This window comes from Notechis scutatus, chromosome 12, assembly GCF_049901735.1.
Source record: "Notechis scutatus isolate UNSWTSFEM ecotype Mainland chromosome 12, rNotScu1.2, whole genome shotgun sequence".
NCBI classification, from domain to species: Eukaryota; Metazoa; Chordata; class Lepidosauria; order Squamata; family Elapidae; genus Notechis; species Notechis scutatus.
The window spans coordinates 4,007,897-4,026,218 of record NC_142020.1 but is presented as its reverse complement, the minus strand read 5'-3'; the positions used below and the strand labels follow the sequence as shown (position 1 = coordinate 4,026,218).

General features: G+C 45.2%; 1 protein-coding gene and 1 long non-coding RNA gene across 4 annotated transcripts in view; one reads left to right on the top strand and one right to left on the bottom strand.

Moving 5' to 3' along the window:
• Positions 1–18,322, bottom strand: part of LMF1 (lipase maturation factor 1) — a 189,246-nt gene that overhangs the window by 42,566 nt on the left and 128,358 nt on the right. For all 3 annotated transcript variants that reach the window (XM_087973143.1, XM_087973142.1, XM_087973144.1), the window contains one exon: positions 15,735–15,902. In XM_087973143.1, coding sequence (XP_087829269.1) covers positions 15,735–15,902 — 168 coding nt within the window. The remainder of the gene's footprint in view (positions 1–15,734; positions 15,903–18,322) is intronic.
• LOC148129639 (uncharacterized) overlaps positions 1–18,322 on the top strand; it is a 57,135-nt gene that overhangs the window by 6,866 nt on the left and 31,947 nt on the right. The window lies entirely within an intron of this gene.

The window sequence follows — 18,322 nt, the reverse complement described above, 5'->3', positions numbered from 1 at the left end:
GCTTTGAAGGCTCATGGATTAGTCCAAATCGCAAACAGCAGATATTAAAAGCCCAGTTTTGGGGAGTCACAGGGAGAGGCAGTCAACCCATTCCTTTACATGCCAGAAACCTCCCTGGACCCTCTGTTTTCTAGTCTATATGTTGATTAAGTAACTCCTCGATGCACGACCACAACGGAGCCCAACATTCATGTTGTTAAGTGAGACACTTGTTCAGTGGAGTTTTGCCTGATTTTACAACCTTTCTTGCCACAGTCATTAAGTGAATCATTGCACTTGATCAGTTAATCACCCGGTTGTTAAGTGAATCTGGCTACACCACTGACTTTTGCTTGTCAGAAGGTCGCAAAAGGAGATCCCATTGACCTTGGGAAATAGCAACGGTCATAAATACAAGTCAGCTGCCAAGCACCTGAATTTTGATCACATGATCAAATGGGGATGGTGCGAAAAATGGTCCCAAGTCACTTTTTCCTGCAATGTTGTAGCTCTGAACAGTCACTAAGTGAATTGTTGTAAGTTGAGAACTACCTGTACAATTACTCCACCAAGCCCTGTCTCTTCCTGAGGCACACAGGGTATTACCCTGGCTATCATCATCATCATCATCATCAACATCATCTTAGCCATTGTCTATACACTACAGCAGGGGTCACCAACCACCGGGCCCCGGACCGGTATCGGTCCGTGGAACATTTTCTACCAGGCCGCCGGTTTGCTGGGCGCCGCCATCTTGTTTTGATGAGAAAGTGCTTCTGGTGAGCTTTTCTGGTTGGAAAACGGCGTTTGGGTCCTGAAGGAATCCTCGCGCCTTAGTTTCATCGAAGGGGGGGGTCGGCTTCGAACAAAACTAAGGCACGAGGATTCTTTCAGCACCCAAGGCAAGGTGAGCCGAGCGACCGTCCCGAAGCCGTCCCGAAGCCCATCGACAAAGGTACAAAGGAGGAGTTGAAGGTGGTGGGGAGAAGCGGGGGATGGCTGGCTGGCCGGTCGCTCGGCTCGCCTTGCCATGCGTGCTGACGCCGGTACCGAGCCGCAGATCATTTTGTGATGCCGGTACCGGGCCATGGCACAAAAAAGGTTGGGGGCCACTGCACTACAGGATGAAGGCCTCTTCTGCATGTTTCCAAACCAAATGGTTCTGAGCTTCCTTTTGCAAGTTGGGCCCACCTGTGATGACCCAAAGGGGCGTGGCACAAAGGCAACACAGTCACATAAACAAGAAGTGTCCCTTTAATACCGCCACCTTTGCCCCCAATGTCCAGGTTACCTTCGGATGGAAAAAAAAAACTCTCCCAAGAACAGTCTTTAAGTGGAGGAAATTCAGTCCGAAAACAGAGTACATACAAACTGTAACTAAAAATCCAAACAAACCAAGCTGCAGTAATTAACTTGACAGGGCAGGAGAAGGAATTTCAGACTTGAAAGCAAACACAGTTGGCAAGACGCCAGGAATACAGATAAGCCTCAATACCAGATAATTCACATTTGCTCCCAACAACTTGCTGTGCGCAGCTTCCCTTTTTAAACACTGTGTTCCTAGCTGCAGCTAATGAAGGGAATCAGGGCCCTCTCCTCCCCCATAAGCCAGGCAACCCACGTTGCTCTCTTCTCCATTCCTCCCTGCATGCCCTAGGATGAAGAGGGGGTGGGCCTGGGTCTTCCTCTGAACTCCCTCTCCCTTGTTCTACCTCTTCCCTGCTCTGCCCAGCTGGACTTTGCCCTTCCCCAGTATCTTCCACAGCCAACATAGCCACACTCCCACTCCCTGTCAGCTGTTCGGCCTTCTCCTCCGAATCAGATTCCGACAGGGACATGTCACCACCATACTTGAAGATGTCATCTCTTTCGTGGGCGCTTTTTATTGGATCCATTCTATGACCCGCCTTGGTCCACCTGCCCTCAATTCTTTTAGTCTCTTGATGACATTGTGTGCTTTCGTTTGTTCTCTAATCCATGTGCGTGTCTTTCTGTCTTGTCTTATGATGCCAAGTGTGGATCTTTCTATGACTTTTTGCACCTCTTGTAGCTTTTGAAATGATTGTGGGGTTAGTGTCCGAAAATTTTTCTCTTCAGGCATAGAGGGAGGGAGGTTGTTGTTGAAAATTACACTTAGCTTGATGAATGCCTGCCAACTACATTTAACATGCCATTCAATTTCCTTTATTATATCACCTTCCATTGAGTTCTATCAGGTGTATGTAGTTTCTCTCTCTCTCTCTCTCTCTCTCTCTCTCTCTCTCTCTCTCTCTCCGTTGTCTCTGTCTCTCTTCTCTCTGTCTCTCCTCTCTCTCTGTCTCTCCATTGTCTCTTCTCTCTCTCTCTCCTCTCTCTCTCTATTGTCTCTGTCTCTCTTCTGTCTCTCCTCTCTGTCTTTCTCTCTCTCTCTCTGTTCTCTCTCTCTCTCTGTTGTCTCTGTCTCTCTTCTGTCTCTCCTCTGTCTTTCTCTCTGTCTCTGTCTCTGTCTCTCTCTGTCCTCTCTGTCTCTGTTCTCTCTCTCTCTCTCTCTCTCTCTCTCTGTGTGTGTGTCTCTGTTGTCTCTGTCTCTCTTCTGTCTCTCCTCTCTCTCTCTCTCTCTCTCTCTCTCTCTCTCTCTCTCTCTGTCTTTCTCTCTGTCTCTCTCTCTTCCTCCCTCTCCCTCTCCCTCTCCCTCTGACAAATATGTTCATCAAATCAACAGAGTAGATTTGATTTCTACTAAGTTTTGAAAAAGCCTCTGTTACCAACCCCCTGGCTTCATGGCAGCACACAGTAATAATGTGAGAAGGAAAGAAAGATAATTGCCCTGCTGTAGCTAAAGTTAAACTGATGTTCCTCCCTGCAACGATTTTATCACCGTGAGACTAGAGCTGGCAAGAAGACAAGATCACCTGGGGAGTATATATTAAAAAAAATATAGTCAAAGTGACAGCCATAATCGCACCATCAAAGCCCACCCCCTTTTTAACCTGCATTTTGTGTGAATAAAAAAAAGGGGGAGAACTTCACTTGGGGCTGCCATCAGGATTTAGAAACGTGGTGTTGGAAGGGATTTCGGAGGTCTTCTAGTCCAACACCCCCCCCCCACCGCTCAAGGCAGGAGACCTTATTTAACTTTTTGGACCTTCCTCTGGGGTCACCCCTGCAAGAAAGGAAAATCAGGGGATGCACCTTAAGACCCAGAGCTTTTGTTTTCCTCAGAAATGTGGCTGCTTTGGGGGAGGTTCCTAGCACTTGGGCCACAAGGACGGCCAGCTTGGGGTGAAGAGCCACCCTTGAGGCTGCATCTCGGAGGTAGATGAGTGTTTGCTGAGCTCATCAAACTTATCCGGTGGTCCTTGGTTGGAAACCAGGACATGTTTCTGCAGAGCTTTCTCTGTTCTGTGTGGAGAGGAAGCCCTGGGTAGGGGCCAAGCTGGACGTCCAGTTAGGAGGGTGGCCAACTCAGTGACTCATGGAGAACCCCAGGGTCTACAACAAGGGATGAAAAAGCAATTTTTTTGTCTTGGCTTCTAGGTACTCACTAAGAAAGGATATTTTGAAATGACCATCAGAGCATTTGTATTTCATATATTATTATTAACACGCTCTGATGCTAAGGAGTTCTACTCCCCCCTCCCCACCTGGAAAGAAATCTCTTCCAAATGCAAAACACAAGCAGAGGAGAGGAGGTTCAGTTTTAGTTTTACAGCACTAAGCAGCTTTAGTACAAAACAATTGAGCTAAGCCACGCCCAGGCTCCTTGCGGTCTCCTCCTTGCTCATGCAGCAAATACTGTTTCAGTTTCCAAATAGCCCTCAACTCTCTCACACAGAGAGAGGATGACAGGATGCTAGACAGATGAATACCAATGGATGCTGGTAGGCAGAGGCACAATTTCCCCCCCTTATTTTCCTCCTCAAAAACTAGGCCCGACCACATACTTTCATAGTAAAGCACGGGTATTGAGCTAGTTGTTATATAAACTTACTCAATTTACACAAAAACTAGATTAGACTTGAGCACAAGAAAGCAGCACGTTTACGGAGATTCTCAGCCATCCAGGTCACGGTTGTCCCAAAGGTGCTTTTGTTTTCAAGAGGCAACTGGACTTTCTGTTTTTTTTTTTTTGTTGAAGACCTTTCGCTTCTCATCCAAGAAGCTTCTTCAGCTCTTTTCAGATTTTGGCACGATGGACCACAACTCTAAGAATACAAACATGCACTTCTTAAAGAAAAGCACGGGGAGAGAGAGAGAGAGAGAGAGAGAGACGGCCTCTTGTTTGTAAAGTCCACATGAAGATGGGTATGGATTTTCATTTGTAAACGAAGATCAACATTGGCAACAACCGAGCGGCAGTTGGAAAAATAAACTCTGCAAAATGCAACGGACAATTTCCTGAATCTTAACGTAAAGTGTACCACAGAAGTTCTAGCAACGCACAGAGGAGCCTCTTTAAAAAATGCAATCTTGAAAACTGCTCAGCTGAAATGTTTATAATGACAGGTCGTAGGTCTGGCTTAAGCTACATTTGCTGCTTTCTATGCGTGACGTTTGAAACCTTTTTAATGAAAGGATGAAGCAAATACCCGTCCCTCAAACCACAATTTCGAGTTCTAGCCAGCTGAACTTGACGAGTAATCACATTTGATTTCCCTCAATTACGCTCAGATGCTAGTAAACATTTTTTAAAATGTAAAATCAAAGATGATAAATTCCCAGCAAAAAGAAAAAAAGAAAAAAGAAAAGAAAAACCAACTGCATAGTCTGTGCCTAAACAGAGTTATTAGTGGTGTCTTCTGGGAGGGCAGATGCAGTTGTAGCACCAACTTCTTCAAGCTGCTTGAATCTGATGCATTTAGGAAAAAGAAATCAGGGGTGTTCTGACCCAGGCTTCGTCAAACGTAATTAATCACAAACTCGTTTTAAAAGCAAAACCTACTTTATTGCAATGCTGGGAATTGTTTACATTCCCAGCCAAGAACTAATTTTAAACAGTTCCCCAAGATCAGCACACACCTTCTACTTCTGTGGGATGCTGCCAAAAACAGAAGTATCCAATTAACTATAAAAGAAACCAACCAAAGTACCAGAAAAAAAACAACCAAAGTACACAGAGCTTCAAGGAGGACTCGGAACTGATCGAACTACCTTGCTTCCTGCAAAGGTTTCGTCATTGAGGTCTGACTTTTATCCCTTCTGGGAGGGGAAATCACCTCCCAGCCTTACTCCCGAGTCGCCCCTTTAGTTTCAGCTGCTCTCACCTTCTAGCAACTCTGAGCACACACACACTGGCTCCCCTGGGTCCTCAGCCTCACTGCTGCCAGACTCCGAAGGCTCCGGAGGCAGCACCCCACTCCCAGATGGTCCTGGCTTCATCTCTGCATCGGACGCAGGACCCTCGTCCGAGTCCTCTCCTGACTCCCGGACTGGTCCCCCTTTCTTCTCCACTGTCCGATTTTGCTGCCGTCTGTACAGGCTGCCGGCGAACCACAACAAGGAGATCCAGACAGTTCAAATAGCTACAGGTAGCCCTTGATTTATAACAGTTCGTTTAGTGACCATTCGAAGTTAGAATGGCACTTTAAAAAAGTGACTGATGGCCGTTTTTCACACTTACAACTATTGTGGGCCTCCCCGTGGTCAAAATTCAGACGCTTGGCAACTGACTCATATTTATGACAGTTGCAATGTCCTGAGGTCATGTCATGTCACCCCTTTTGCGACTTTCTGACCAGCGAAGTCAACTAGATTCACTTAACGACTGTGTTACTAACTCAACATCTGCAGTGATTCACTTAATGACTGGGGCAAGAAAAGTTGTAAAACGGGGCAAAACTCACTTAAACAAATGACTCGTAACTTGAGGACTACCTGTATAAAAATTTATTGCAAGCTTCAACTCTCTACAACTAATGGCCCAAGCAAATTGGCCCTAGATAAGAATCAAGGAAGTTCAAGGTGAGCAGGACTTAGATCTCAGATTAATTTTTTTAGTTCTCAGATTAGCAGAGTTGGAAGGGAACTTGTAGGTCATCCAGTCCAACCCCCAGCCCAAGCAGGGGACCCTGCACCATTTCTGACAGAGGGCAGTCCAATCTCTTCTTTAAAGCTTCCAGGGATGAAGCTCCCACAACTTCCAAAGGCAACTTCTGTTCCATAGGTTGCTTGTTCTCACTGTATGAAAATTTCTCTTATTTCCAGGTTGAATCTCTCCTTGATCAGTTTCCATCCATTATTCCTTGTCTGGCCTTTGGGGGCTTTGGAATATAGCTTGACCCCCTCCTCTCTGTGGCAGCCCCTCAAATATTGGAAGACAGGCTCTCCTGTCTCCCCTGGTCCTTCTCTTCACTAGACTAGCCCTGCCCAGTTCCTGCAACCGTCCATCGTATGTTTTAGCCTCCAGTCCCCTCATCATCCTGGTTGCTCTTCTCTGCACTCTTTCTAGAGTCTCAACATCTTTTTTTCATCTCTTATTTGTGGCAAGCCCTGAGATATTAGTAGACTGCTATCATGTCACCCCATCCTTCTTTTCCTTAAACTAGATATGTCTTTTGTCCATCCATGGTTTGCTCAGATGTCTCTTTCTTTCTTTCTTTCTTTCTTTCTTTCTTTCTTTCTTTCTTTCTTTCTTTCTTTCTTTCTTTCTTTCTTTCTTTCTTTTCCTTCCTTTCTTTCACTTTCAATTTCTCTCCTTCCTTCCTTCCTTCCTTCCTTCCTTCCTTCCTTCCTTCCTTCCTTCCTTCCTTCCTTCCTTCCTTCCTTCCTTCCTTTCTTCCTTCCTTCCTTCCTTCCTTCCTTCCTTTTGCTTTGTAGAATAGCTTGACCCGCTCCTCTCTGTGGCAGCCCTTCAAATATTGGAAACTGATCCAGGAGAGATTCAACCTGGAAATAAGGAGAAACTTTCTTGCAGAGAACAATCAACCCATGGAACAGAAGTCGCCTTCAGAAGTTGTGGGAGCTTCATCCCTGGAAGCTTTCAAGAAGAGACTGGACTGCCCTCTGTCAGAAATCGTGTAGGGTCTCCTGCTTGGGCAGGGGGTTTGACTAGATGACCTACAAGGTCCCTCCAACCCTGTTAATTTGTTAATCAGTGGAGGGAAGAAGTCCCAGATGACACTGCAGAACACTGTTAGCCATTCAGAAGGCAGAACACCCCTTATATTGTACTTCTGGATAGCGTGCAAGTGTGAGCCGAACAGACTAGCCATCTTAGGCAGTCAAACAATTACTCTGTATTAACATTGTACTCTCCTAGTTAATGTACTATACCAGTGATCCCCAACCTTTTCTACGCCGCGGCCCGGTACCGGCATCAGCTGGGCGCCGCCATCTTTTTTTGATGAAAACGTGCTTCCGGTGAGCTTTCTACCCGGAAAAGCTCACCGGAAGCACTTTTTCATCAAAAAAAGATGGCAGCGCCCAGCAAGCCAGCGGCCCGGTAGGAGTTGTTCCGTGGACCGGTCCCGGTCCGCGGACCGGTGGTTGGGGACCCCTGTACTATACAGTATGCTAAATAAATAAACTTGTTTCTTTTTTTATTTTTCAGTAACCTATAAAGATCAGTTCCAATTTTAACTCTGCTTTTTGGGAGTGTATTCTGTCCTCCTTTCATCAGTTCTAAAATTCCATTTTTACTTTGTCATTATGGGGGGTACTGAGTGTAGATTAATGAGGGGGGAGGAAATGAATTTCAAACAACTGTAGAATCAGGCTGCAGCATAACAAATTGGACAAAAGTGTCTGCATGCTTTCTGAATGCATGTGTATATCATTGTTCATCCATATTTTAGGATTTTTTTTGGGGGGGGGGGGGGTCTGTTGAAGACAACGGCCCGTAAAACGGAGTCAATGCAAAACCTCCGGGATTCTGTTTTAGATTACTAGTTTCTCTGCCTCAACTGGATAGCGAGAGATCCGATTTTTGGCTTGTCTCAAAATAAAGAAATAAATAAACTAAGCCAGGTTGAGCCTGGTTAATACTTGGAAAGAAAAAAGCCCCAGCGAAGCCCAGGGCTGCAGGCTAGAGGGAGAAATCAAAGGATTCTTTTGGGAAAAGGCAATGGCAGGGTTCCATGTTTCCTGCCTAGAAACCCAATGAAGTCACTCAAGTTTTACTCAAGGAACATTTCACAGCCTTCAATGGAAAGCATTGATACATTCAATCATTTCAAATGCTGAACCATCCTTGGGATGAGGCTCCGGCTTTGGTCAACTGCCGCCCTCCTCCTCCTCCTCCTCCCCTCCTCCTCTTTCCCCCCTAAGCTCCAAATGACAGATATAGCCCTGAGTTCAAGATTCTTTTATTTCTTTGTTAAATTTATTTATTGCCTATCTCTGATGTGGGTTATTTCAAGTGAAGAACACTTATCTCACCCCAAAGTTGGAGTATATCAGGATTCAAGGGAAGGGAAGGGAAAGAAAAGGAAAGGGAGGGAAGGGAAGGGAAGGGAAAGGAAAGGAAAGGGAAGGGAAAGGAAAGGAAAGGAAAGGAAAGGAAAGGAAAGGAAAGGAAAGGAAAGGAAAGGAAAGGAAAGGAAAGGAAAGGAAAGGAAAGGAAAGGAAAGGAAAGGAAAGGAAAGAAAGAAAAGAAAGGAAAGGAAAGGAAAGGAAAGGAAAGGAAAGGAAAGGAAAGGAAAGGAAAGGGAAAGGAAGAAGAGATTAAGAGAAGGGAAGGAAAGGGGAAAGGAAAGGAAAGGAAAGGAAAGGAAAGGAAAGGAAAGGAGAGGAGAGGAGAGGAGAAGAGAAGAGAGGGGAGGGGCAGGGAGGGGAGGAAAGGAGAGGAAAAGAGAGGAGAGGAGAGGAGAAGAGAGGAGATGAGAGAGGAGAGAGGAGGAGAGGGGAGGAGAGGAGAGGAGAGGAAAGGAAAGGAAAGGAGAGGAGGGGAGAGAGGAGGGAGGGGAGGGGAGGGGAGGGGAGGAGAGGAGAGGAGAGGAAAGGAAGAAGAGATTAAGAGAAGGGAAGGGAAAGAGAAAGGAAAGGAAAGGAAAGGAAAGGAAAGGAAAAGAGAGGAGAGGAGAGGAAAGGAAAGGATGAATCAGGAAAAACACCCACCCTACTTCTGTCCATTCTTGAAAACTAAAACTTCTGTTCTCACAAAGTGACTGATCTGAGCTCTTAAAAATGATCCATTTTGATTTGTTATATGAACGTGGCTGGTATATCTTATGTAGCTGATCAGATGCCCAAGAAATCCAGCTCCCAAAGTCCACAAGAAAAGCAAAATTAAGCCCATCTTATTCCTCCAATGACTTTCCTTTCTCATTTTTGGAGGAGAGTTCCACAGTCATTAATGGCCGTGCCAGAGCTAATGCAGTGGTTGTTTACCCGCCCATTTTCTTGATCTTTTCCAATTAATTGAGTCCATGCCACGATTAAATAAAGTGTGAGTCATATCTTGGTTAGATGTTGTTTTTTTAAAGCAAACAAGGCTGAAGGTTTCAGAGAGCTCAGTCCTCCCTTCCTTAATAAATCCCTTTCTCAAACTCTGTTTTTGAGAAGTTGAAATGTTCCCACCTCAACAACAAATTCAAGTTTCTTTCAAATTATTTTTATAACTAATAAAAAAATTTGGTTTTTATTGGAGCCTGTCAAGACTTCACACTGGGTTTATTTTGAAAGAAACTACCATTGGTTGAGGGTTGGAACGCTATTAAGGACGTTTCTGGATTGTTCCCAAAGGGCTTCAAGCAATCACAGTTAAAACAGAGTTTTTGGCTTCAGGTTATAGAGACACATTTACACAATTAAAACATAAATTAGGAGTAGAAGCAGAAGAGGAGAGGGCCTTACACCAGAAGAGAAGGAAATGTCTGCCTCCTCTGTCGTCACCTTGATTTCTGCCTAATGCAACACCCTTCTTGACGAACTGGTGGGAGGGTTGCAGTCACACAATACAACTCGGGTTTGCCTGCACTCTGCCCCATGGCAAAGGCAGTGGCAGGGAGGAGATGGCTCCTGGTGGAAAGCTCTAGAAGGAAGCTCACAAAGACACCTTTGACTCAATGGCTCTTCTTCTTGTGCCATATTCATCATCGGACGTTGGTGATCATGTTGGCAATCCTATTTTTATCAACAGCCACACGAAAAAGGGCTGCTGAGTTTTGTCCACATTTTGAAGCCCTGATGTTCTTCTGCCTGGACCTCGTTTGCCATCCATCTTTCTCTGGAGGATTAAGTGAAGGAGGCTGTTATTTTTCTGGGTGTCGCATCACATGTCCAAAATATTCTGTTGCTTTTTAATGATTTTGATGATTTCCCTTAGCTTTCCTAGGCGGCTTATCACCTCCTCATTTCTGATTTGGTGAACCCAGCTTACAACAACTCAATCGGTAGGCTCACTCAAACCCCTACAATAAGCTGCCCCCTAAAATGGTGGTTCAGTGCATGGTGGGAATTCTCAATTTTCAGTGTTACACAAAACATAAATCCAGGGTTTAGTCTCCATCTTGAGCAGCTATAAACAAACCGTCTTCAGACTGCAGCTGGCTTTCCAGACTCAAATCTAAAGGGCTTGTGCCATGCTCTGTTTTATTTTTATTTTTCACATGATATTACTGTCTAGCCATTCTGCTTATGTAAGCCTCATCATTACCTCAGTGAAACATCAGCTTAATAGATTAATTGTGGGGAGGAGTATTTGCTATAGCCTGTTCAGTTGGAAAGTTTGACATTTCTGGGATCTATGTCATTTGAGTGATGACATAGCAATAGCACTTACTTATATACTGCTGTTCTGACCCAAACCTGTTTCCAAGAGAGCAAATACAAGACAAAGGCAGCAGCACAACCTTTTAATGTTTCATCTATGAATTCTGTTTCTTCACAGATAAAAGGCTGCTTCCAACTAATTAGCTCCAACAAGAGCCTTGCCAAGTTTTTGCAAGGCTGCCAAAAAACAACAGATAAGAAATAAGTTTACAACACAAGAGTCTTCAAATACCAACTGGAATGTCCACGAGGCTGAGTTTCAAAACTTCTTTGCTTCCTACAAAGAACGTTTGCTGCACAGCTGGCTTTTATCTTCTTGAAGGAGGGGCCATTACCTTGCAGCCTTACTCCCGAGTCGCCCATGCTGTTGTAGCTACTCTTTCCTGCGAGCAATCCTGCGTGCGCACGCACTTGTCACAGTCTCCTCGGGAACCTCCTCATCGCTGCTGCCAGTCCCCACAACCTCTGAAGGCAGCAGTCCACTCCCTAATGCTCCTGGCCCCTCATCTGAGTCCTCGCTCTCCACAGCTGTCCTCACCTGCCGCCAGCTAACCACAACAACTGCTTCATAGTGCTTTACAGCACTTTCTGATTTACAAACGTCAGCATCTTTCCCCCAGCAATCTGGATCCTCATTTTTACCAACCTTCCAACCATGGAAGGCTGAGTCAACCATGAGCCAGTGACAATCGAACTGGTGGCAGTGGGCATAGTAAGCCTGCAATGCTGCATTCTAACCATTGCGCCATCACCTTGCTTCCTTTCTCCCTTCAGCAGTTCCATGTCCTATCCACACTTTGCCCCCCTTTCCTAAAAACCTCATCCCCTCCAGTTGCAATACCTCACTGCAGCAACATCCCATGCCCATCAGAACTTTTCTTGCCTCTCCTGATTATTTTTCTACTCTTCCCCTTAACCCTGGAATTGTGTTTCGGTCCATTCTTGGGACCCTACAGCTCTGTTTCATTCTGTGCCTGGACCAAGAGGCATCTTTTGGTTCCCGCGTAAATCATTTGGAAAGAGCTCTTCTATCTCTGGAAGGGCTCAAATAAAACCTGCTTTGCTCATCCCTTATACGAAGCAAGCCAGCTGTTTATTTAATTTTATTGATTTGTTTTTATTTAACAGGGAGCATTTGAAGTCAGTCCTAGTGAGTAGATTACAGATTAACAGGATTGGAAGGGACCTTGAGAGGATTGTAAATCCGGTGACTGTTCAACTGACTTTACCAAAGACTCTTCGTCGTATTCATCCAGTTTTCCATGTCAGTTTGTTGAAACCAGAACATACCAGTACCTTTGACCGACCCAGTCTGATCCACCCGCATTCCCCTGTTGATCGAGGGGGAACAACATTTCGAGATTAAAGAAATTCTAGATTCTAGGAAATGGAGGGGTCGTGTCCAATATCTTGTAGCGTGGAAACATTTTCCTCCTTCCTATGCTGAATGGGTTAATGAGAAAGACATTAGGGCCCCTGAATTGCTTAAGGACTTTTATGCCAAATATCCTGATAAACCATAGAAATGTATGCCAATGTTAATATATGATTGTTTTTTCTACAGGGACTAATGTCCTTCTTCTAGGGGTCCGAATGTCAGCCTCAAGAGATATTCATCCCTAACTATCAAGATATCTTCACCCCTAATTATTGCTTATTTGTTGCTATGCTCTTTACCTCTCTTTCGGCTGTCATGAAACGGTGGGAGGGGGAATCTTGGAGGGAAGAAGGCAGGAGGTGTTTTGCATTCCTTTGCTGGGTTAAGAAAGGAGGGGGATTCTTTGTTTTAACTTTCCATTTCTTCACTAGCCTCTGTCCTTTTTTCTGCGCAACTGCGAACTTTTACCAAAATATGTCAAGGTCACTGACAGTAGCCTCATCATCACCTAGAGATGACCACATGATCCTATTCAGAAGTTTTAATTGGAAGAATCATTTGATCTCTGGAGGGGGAGCAATTCTATCCCTTTGTATATGCATTTTACCCGCCAATATTTCAGTTTGAATTGATTCTGTTGCTACCATTCAATTTCCAGTAAAAGAATAATTCTGCTCTACACCATGGAGTCTGAGTATTTCTTTCTTGGGATTTAGAAGGAGCACAGTCTGACAGTAGGTCATCTAGTCCAACCCCTCCCTGGCCAAGCAAGAGACCCTACACCAGGGTGTCTAACCTGGCAACTTTAAGACTTGGACTTCAACTCCCAGATCCTCAGCCAGCTTTGCTGGCTGAGGAATTCTGGGAGTTGAAGTCCACAAGTCTTAAAGTGCCAAGGTTGGAACACCTGCCCTACACCATTTCTGACAAATGGCAGTCTAGTCTCTTCTTGAAAGTATCCAGTGATGAAGCTCCCACAACTTCTGAAGGCAACTTCTGCTCCATTGGTTGATTGCTCTCATTGTCAGAAAAATTATCCTTATTTCCAGGTTGAATCTCTCCTTGTTCAGTTTCCATCCATTATTCCTTGTCTGATGGCCCTGGACTCTTACAATTTCTTACTTTTGGGGCATTAAGTATATTATTTTCTGTTTTAGTTGGACTAAAAGGGCCACTCTCTCTGAATATTTTCATTGCAATACTTTGGCAAACTTTCCAACATGCATTTTTAAAGGGGCCACTTTTCTACTACAGCATCCAATAGCATATATATACTTGCAAGGATTTTTTGTGTGGGTATGTATGCACATCACACCCACAGTTTATAAAACAAGGGAAGAATTTGTTCCTTAGACTAGAAGACATGCACGCTTCTCATACAACCCCACTTCACACAACAAATTTTGAAAGCAGAAAAACATCCTCCTTTACGGGAAAGTATGCATGCATGTGTCTGTGCGTGCATGCAATTGCTTGCGATAGAGGTGAGCTAGAGAAAGCATTTGGCTCAACATATTTTATCTGGGCCTGTTCAGTGATAATACCAAAAGGTGCTTTTTCAAGAGGTAACTGGACTTTCTGGTTTTTCTTTGAAGACGTTTCGCTTTTCATGAAGAAGCTTCTTCAGCTCTGACTGGAAAGTGGGGAATGGAAGGATTTATATTGACACAGGACAGAAACCATTCTGCAGCCAAGAAGGCTCCAAACTCATTTGCCCTACTCAGGTCACCCTGAGGACACAGATAAACCTCCAAGTGGCCTCAACGTCTCTCTAAAAGGATGCAAATGACCAGCTGTCTGCAAGGAATAGAAATCCTCCCATTCCCTACCATCCAGTCAGAGCTGAAGAAGCTTCTTGGATGAGAAGCAAAACGTCTTCAAAGAAAAACCAGAAAGTCCAGTTGCCTCCTGAAAAAGCACTTTTAGGACAACCATGACCTGGATGACTGAGAATTTCCATCGACATTTGCCTAAAAATACCTTACAAATCAAGTGGAATATTGACATTCAACTCGATTGTTCCCCCCCTGGAGCTGAGGTTCTGCCAATAAAAGTCCTTTTGGAATGAAGAAAAGAACAGTAAATGATCAATAAACAGAAGTGTTTATCCTCCAACTGCCAAAAAGCAACACTGGGACTAATTCTTGTTCATTAGAATGAACAAGGGAAAGAAAGTCAGTAACTAATTGCCGTCCAGCCATTAAATGTTAACTAAAGAGCAATAAGAGGGATGCATTTAGCGGCAGGCCATTACGAGCTGCTACTGAAGACAATTTCTCTTTTCAGAGCCCAGCAGATCCTCAGTTGTAACTTAGGAAACACTGTAGATGTGTAAACATCCACTGGAGCACATAGAAGTCCTGCTGTTGAGGCTCAGAGATTTGGGGTTGGTTTGTTCTTAAGTGCTTATGGATCGACTATCCCAGAGTAGTGGTCGCCAACCAGTGGGCCGGGAACCACTGGTGGTCCTCTTGATACTTACCAAGAGGATCTGCAACCTAACATTTGTTACCTTTTGCTTCACACTGTTGTGGTCCGCCGGCAGCCTGCGGAGATGGTAGCAGAATCCGACAGTGGGGAGGAACATGGGCCGGTCTGGGAGTTTAGGGAGGACTCGGACGAGGGTCCTGTGTCCGATGCAGAGATGGGGCCAGGGCCATCTGGGAGTTATGTGCTGACTCTGGAGCCTCCAGAATCAGACAGCAGTGAGGCAGAGGAACAAGGGGAGCCTGTTCCCAGTGCGCGTATACACAGAGCTGCCAGAAGGCAAGAGCAGCTAAGACAAAAGGGGTGACTCGAGAGTACGGCTTGGAGGTGATTAGCCCTCCCATAAGATATAAAGGAAATGCAAAGGGACAGGAACCTTTGCAGGAAGCAACGTCGTTCGCACTGTTCAGATTAAATCTTGAAGCTCTGTGTGGACTTCGTACTTCGTTTGGCTTTTTACAGTTAATTTTGCACTTTAGCTGTTGGCAGCAATTCAAAGGAGATAAAGGTGGGTGTTTATCTCGAGGGACTGTTTGAAATAAAAACAGAGTTGTTTGGACTAAGCATGTGATTAATTACGGTCTCAGGAAGCCTTGGTCAGAACACACATGTTAAGCCAGACTTATCAGGAAAAAAACCATGAGGTAAATTTCAGAGTGTAGTAAGATTTTTTAAACTTTACTACAGGTTGGTGGTGTACAGGACTTACAAGAGTTCATTTGGCGACTGTTCAAAGTTACAACTGCATTGAATAAGGACCATTTTTCATACTTATGAACATTGAAGCATCTCCATGAAAAATTCATCAAAATTCAGATGCTTGGTGATTGGTTCAGATATACGACGATTGCCGTGTCCCGGGGTCATGTGATCATGTGATCATCTTTTGAGACTTTCTGACAAGCAAAGTCAATAGGAAAGCCACTTAACAACCGTGTGACTAACGTAACAATTGCAGTGATTCACTTAAGAAACGGGAAAAGAAAAGTTGTAAAATAGGCAAAACACTTAGCAAATTTCTCACTTAGCAACATAAATTCAATTGTGATTGTAAGTCGAGGACTACCTGTATTTAGCAGACAGGGGAACCAAGCCATTTTTTTTTAACTTTAGTGTACTGTGAGAATCCAGAAAAAGATTAACTCCTGACCTGTGATGACAGCTGAAGAGCCCAAAGCAAGGAGCCTTCCTATGCACTTACCTGGAAGAGGATCTGAAGGACGCCGTGGGTCACGCACATGCGCCGCCCCAGGAAGACAAAGAAAGGCACAACCAGCTCAATGAAATGGTTGAAGAGAGTCTCAAATGCATGGAACCACCAAGGCGACCGGTGCATGAAATAGGCCACAGGATTGGGAACTGGCTGGGTCTAGAAGAGAGAAAACAAGAAGATAGCAATAGCACGTAAGATTTATATGCTGCAAATAATGACATGTGCAATGAAATGGACAAATTGACTTTAATGGTACACGAGAAAGAGGAGTCTGAATACTATAGAATTTGGGGGAAATGGTATAATTGGATCCAATTAAGACAGATAGAAAGTGAAGGAATTAAAGATGAGCAACTCATAGATTAAATGTATATATTCGCACAAAATATATTATTATATTTTATTATTATATATTTGTAAATATGCACAAAAGATAGAAATGGATGAGATGGATGTCACAAAACTGTTAACGTCATGATTTTTATTTTGTTTTCTTTCTAAAATATATAAAAGACTAATAAAGTTTATTTTTTTTAAAAAAAGATTTATATGCTGCTTCATAGTGCTTTTACAGCCCTCTCTGAGCAGTTTACAGGGTCAGCATATTGACCCCCAACAATCTGGGTCCTCATTTTTACCCACCTCGGAAGGACGGAAGGCTGAGTCAACCTTGAAACAGTCAGGATCGAACTGCTGGCAGTGGGCAGAGTTAGCCTGCAATACTGCACTCTAACCACTGTGCACCATGGAAAGAAGGGAGGGAGGGAGGACCAATAACACTTAGACTTATATACCACTTCACGGTGCTTTACAGCCCTCTCCAAGCAGTTCACCGAATCCGACTCTTGCCCCCAACTCTCTGGGTCCTCATTTTTACCCACTTCAGAAGGATGGAAGTTTCTCCTTAATTCCAGGTTGCTTCTCTCCTTGCTGCATTTTCCCTTCGTTTCCCCTTTGATTCGCTTGGATACTTCAAACAACTTCTTAAGGGAAGAGATGGGTTTCCACAACGGCCAAGCCTGAGGGCCTGGGGTGGCATGCGAGCTCAGCGACACTGACGCCCAGGGGTGGGCTGCAGGGGGTTCGGGAGAGCCCCTAGCTAAGGTTCTGCAGAGTTCAGAGAACCCCCAAATCCCACCCCTGGCTGGCCCCACCCATCCTGCCCCACGCAGTTCCCACGCAGCCTGTTTTGGGGAGGGCAAAAAATGGGCCTCCTGGAAGTTTGGGAAGGCCAGAAACGGGCCCATTTCCGGCTTCCAGAGAGCCTCCGGAGCCTTGGGAGGCCATTTTCACCCTCCCGGAGGCTCGAGGAAAGCCTCCGGAGTCTGGGGAGGGCAAAAACACCCTCCCCCGCCGTGGTGCAGGAGGCCGACTAGGCCACACCCACCCAGCAACCGGGCAGAGCACCCTTTGCTAAAACTTTTGAAGCCCACCCCTGCCAACACCCGAGTTTGGGCCTCCCTGCTGCTTGGCTGAGACGCCTGCAGAGAGAAGCTGATGCTCTCAGCGCCTTCTTGCAGCCGCTTCCTATCCAGATCTGGTTTCGGCTCCTCTGGATTTGCACCTGTTCTCAGGGGTGGGTTTCTACCGGTTCTGTCTCTACCTCTGTAGAACCGGTAGCTCTGAAGAGCAGCAGACATAGAACCGGTTCTATGTCTGCTGATGTTTTTGCCCACCCGCCCACCAGGGGTCTTACCTGACCTTTATTTCCTGATTTTTTTCAACTTCAGCTGCCGTGCGAGACACAGATGCAGGAAAAAAGGGCTTTTTGAAAGGCTGCTTCTCTGCACACAGCATGCTGATGATGATTTACAGGCGCACTCTGGCAGCGTGCAGGGAAGCACACTGTAAATCACCGAACCTCGTAAATGACCGAACTGGTAGTTAACCCTGTCGGATCCCACCCCTGCCTATTCTGGAACCTGCTGGCAGCCAGCGCCTTCCAGCCTCGCAACATCTGCCGGAGAATGGACAGCCAAGGCTACACAATCCACACGGCCCTTGAAGACCTCAACTGGCCCCTTTTTAAGATGTACAGGTTAGTCCTCAACTCACAAGAGTTTGTTTAGTGACCGTTCAAAATTGCAACAGCACTGAAACACCGTCATGGGTTATGACCGTATTTCACACTTTGTGACCACTGCAGCACCCCCAAAGTTCATGCGATCAAAATTCAGACACACACACACACACACCCAGCAACTGACTCGTATTTATGACGATGGCAGTGTCCCGGGTTGACATGATCCCCTTTTGTGACCTTCTGATAAGCAGTCAACGGGGAAACTTAACAACTGCAGGGATTCACTTCACACATGTGGGAAGGAAGGTCTTCGAATCGGCCCAAGCTCGCTTAACAAATGTCTTCGCTTAGCAACGGACATTTCAGGTTCAGTTGTGGTTGTAAGACGAGGACTACGGTATACAGGTGTGTATTTTTTTTGGAGGGGGGGGAAATCTTTTATGGGTTGCACACACTATCAGCAGCTCCTTGTCACCACACCTGCCCATTGCTACACACTTGCTTTTCAGAATGCAGGATTGTCCCAGAGATTTTTCATCTTGGAAAGGAGATG